We start from the raw sequence: 3,555 nt of genomic DNA on the forward strand, positions 1-3,555 counted from the left end.
TCGCAACCGCATACGACCTGAACGAAAACTAGTCTATGACCTTTAGACATTGCTCCATCTGATGCACCAACCCCCCCCCCACACCCCACCTTCTAAATCACGACATCTATTCACTCAGCATCCCAGTGCCCCAGATTTGTTAAAGTGTGCTCTCCGATAGTTAGCTGGTCCGTCTCACAGGCACTATACCGCTTACACCAACCCTGCCCGCCCGTAACAACAACAAAAAAGGCCCAAGCGCACGGACAAGTCTCCGGTTCACGTTCCCTCAAAGTCAAGCTTCTTACTCCCTTACCACTCTCATATTCCAGAACAAATCCTCCGGCTCCGTGGAAGAGTTTTGGCAGGACAGACTACGAGAGCTTTTCACGGTTGCCAGTCCCAGGGTTCAACATGCAAGAGGCAGGTCAAAGCGAAACGCACAAACCCTCTCTACCCTACCATTTCGAAACAAAACAATGTCAGCCTGGAAGAAGGGAACAACACCACCTCGCCCATTGCCATGCTACTCCCACGCCACGTGGTGTTGGTAGTACCCTGCCTTCAAAACGTCAGGTGCTGGACCGTAGTGGTCAATGTCTGACTCGGGTTCGGGTTGGGGTTAGGTAGCAGTCCTGTTCCCCAACCACAGCCCGCTACGAAAAATGGCACACTGTAGTTCCGTCAGTTCCCCACCCTGTTTGAGAAATTGGAAAGGAAATAATGTTATAACCTGTCCATGATATAGTCTCATCTAGAGGTTCGTCCCTCGGTGCTTCATTGGCTGATGTGTTAACCCCCTTCCAGTGAAAACCCCGATGTTAACAGATACCTAGCATCTTCCGTAGATCCGATATGGCCTTTCTCACCTGAATCATCTGGTCTTTTCGGTGACTTCCCCTTCCATCAGAAGAGTTGAAAGAGAAAAAAGAGGAAAAAATTGAAAGTGTTTCCCCCCCCCCCCCGGCCCCACCACCACCACCCGCCAAAACCACCCCCCTGTTCGCCAAACCGTTGCGCTAACCTAGGGCCACTAGTTCAAACGGCGTGCGTGCGGAGTCAGTGGAGTGTGTGGGGACAGACAGTTCGTGAGCAGTTGTCCAGGGCCGGGCCTTGCCGAACCTTGCTTGTTGGTGAGGTGGTGATGGGAGGGGGGAACTTTGGATGTGGGAGTTCGGACCAACGGGGTTGGCATGTACTGTGTATGGGCTCTGATAATCAGTTGGGATGGGTGATCTGATAGGAGCGGATTTAGGGACGTCGTGAATTGTATTGTCGAGATATCCGCCCGGCTTTGGTTGATGAGCGGACGGTTCAAACTTGAACCCCAAACTAGGATGTCAAGGACCAGCAAGATATCCACATCGGTACCCATGAAACTTGCGCGTACCAATACCCCCTCCCCGACTGGCGCGTCACTTCTCAGAAAGACATCCCATCGCACATCAAATATGCGGTGTTCTCGGAAGCTGGCCTGGCCGTGTCGATGTCAGAAGGCAAAAAGAAACAGACAGGGGTAGGCAACGCTTCAGATGATAGGTGGTGGTGGTGATGGCCGTCAAGAGACGGGCCATAGGGTGGTGTGGTATGTTTCTAGATAGGTAGTGGTGTGAAGCAGCAACACTGCCCTTACAACGGCAGTTCAGTTCTGGCTCGACCCTGCTCAAATAGGCGAACTGGTCGCCTATGCATACATGGCAGACGTAATACATACAACCAGGTTGCCCGCTCCCCATCTCATTGGAAGCGGGACTTGGCAAGCAGCATGGCAGACATAGCTGCTCCCACCATGTGATGTCGGCACCAAGCAGGCCGTTCTGTCATGTCGTTATATGTATGAGAAGCGAGTATAAAGAGCCCATCCCGCCCCCCCCACCACCATACACCATCGTGTTGCTTGCCCGGACAACCGCCATCCAAGTCCAGACTGATCTCAAAGGAGGGGTTGAACGATGCATTGCTGCAGACTAGAAGCTGTGTGACAGGAACGGCTGGTTTCGATTCGCAAACTGGAGCATCGCAGAGTGTTCGCAACCGAACAGAAAAGATGAACGGGATGAAATGCGTGCATGGCGCGAGAACAACAAGACGAGACCGGGCTGACCCTGCTTGGTCGGCGATGGGTGGTGATCAAGGCTTATCTCTGGCGACACGCCAGGTGGTGCATATGTGCAGTTGACGGAGATAGGTTCCTCTTCCTGCGATGCAGGCTAGGCAGACTGGGAATCGCTCTGAATTCATTCTGCTGGCTATAGTTTGCTTTTTGCTATTGCTCAATTGAGCCCGAAAATGACAGTAGTTCGACCAAGACCAGTTCTGCGCCGCAATCACGCAGGAAGCAACGCCATTCCGTGCCACCCATGTAACCGTAGACTCCCATGTCGACCAGAACTGCAGATTCACACCCTCCACATCAGATGGAAAACCCCAGTGGTATCAATCTTTTGTTGCTCGGGAAAAGAAATAAAGAACAAAGAAAATCGCGTCCATCGCTCCATTGTTGGTTCTGTGTACCCAATCCATGGAGCTCTCTCTTTCATACATCCAGGGGGTTCAAAAGCATTGTTGCTTGCGTTTCCAGTCATGCTCGTTGGCATCCACCACACGTCAAACCAAAGAAAGTTCACACTCTGAGATTCCAAAATCCCAACATACCATCCAAATGCCCAATTGGCCATTGACCGAAATCAGGCTGGGTAAGTCGTCGTCGTTGCACCCCCTTAATATCGCACCTGCATAGGAATGCCCGTCGTGGTCATGACAGGCCGCGGGGTGTCGCTTGTCGTAATTTGGTTGATGTTGATTTGGCTCATTTGAGTCCGGGGGTCCAAGACCTTTTGCCGCAAGGTCCAGTACGATCCAGCGGTGGCATTCGGAACAGCCTCCATGATGATGTATTGGAGCGTTCCCTGGAATGCTTTGGGGACGCAGACCTCGGTGGGCTGTCGCCAGGTTGCAAGAGCCCCGGTGGACTCCGCAGGCTCCATTGCTTCACGGCCCTCGGCCTGTAGACGAAACATGGTTAGTCACATGTAAGAACCACCAAGGACAACTATCAAACTCACAAGACAAGAGCCGCAAGCGTGGCCGTTCATAAACACCCAATTGGGGCAGTTGTAGCTCAAGAAGTACTTGCATCGGTACTTGTTGAATCCGCCAGACATGGTGAAGGTGAGTTTGGTGCGTAAGGTGTGGGTGCTGCTGATTTTGATCCACGAAGGGAGATCTAAGGTGCAATAATAAGATGTGGACTGTCCGCTGACAGCCAAGCGACTTTATAAGTAGAAAGCTCGAGGTGCTTTCTGGGGTGTGTAGCTGAGGAAGGAGATGCCGTGGCTTGTTTTAGGTCTCCGGGGTCGTCTGAACACCTGCAATCATGTGGATGGATAGAGGGAAAAAAGAAAACATGGCCCTCGAGGTTCACGGTAGATTTATATGTTGGATTGAACCATCTCGACGCGCTTTTGTCAACCTCTGACGTGAACAGGGCGCATGGTACGACAAAGTCGACCAGCAGGCCAAGTGATCGGAGAGGTGCCGGCGGTTGGAAAGCCGAGGCGGGATTGACCAGGGGGG

General features: G+C 52.3%; 1 protein-coding gene across 1 annotated transcript; it reads right to left on the minus strand.

Annotated features, from left to right (window-relative positions):
- Positions 1-2,699: 2,699 nt before the first annotated feature.
- Positions 2,700-3,143, minus strand: PODANS_6_5020 (uncharacterized protein; the record flags this gene model as incomplete). The annotated part of the gene is made up of 2 exons (XM_001909965.1): positions 2,700-2,921; positions 3,033-3,143. The coding sequence occupies 2 exons, from the start codon at positions 3,141-3,143 to the stop codon at positions 2,700-2,702; spliced, it is 333 nt and encodes a 110-aa protein (XP_001910000.1).
- Positions 3,144-3,555: the final 412 nt, after the last annotated feature.

Source organism: Podospora anserina, chromosome 6 (assembly GCF_000226545.1).
Source record: "Podospora anserina S mat+ genomic DNA chromosome 6, supercontig 2".
Taxonomy (NCBI): domain Eukaryota; kingdom Fungi; phylum Ascomycota; class Sordariomycetes; order Sordariales; family Podosporaceae; genus Podospora; species Podospora anserina.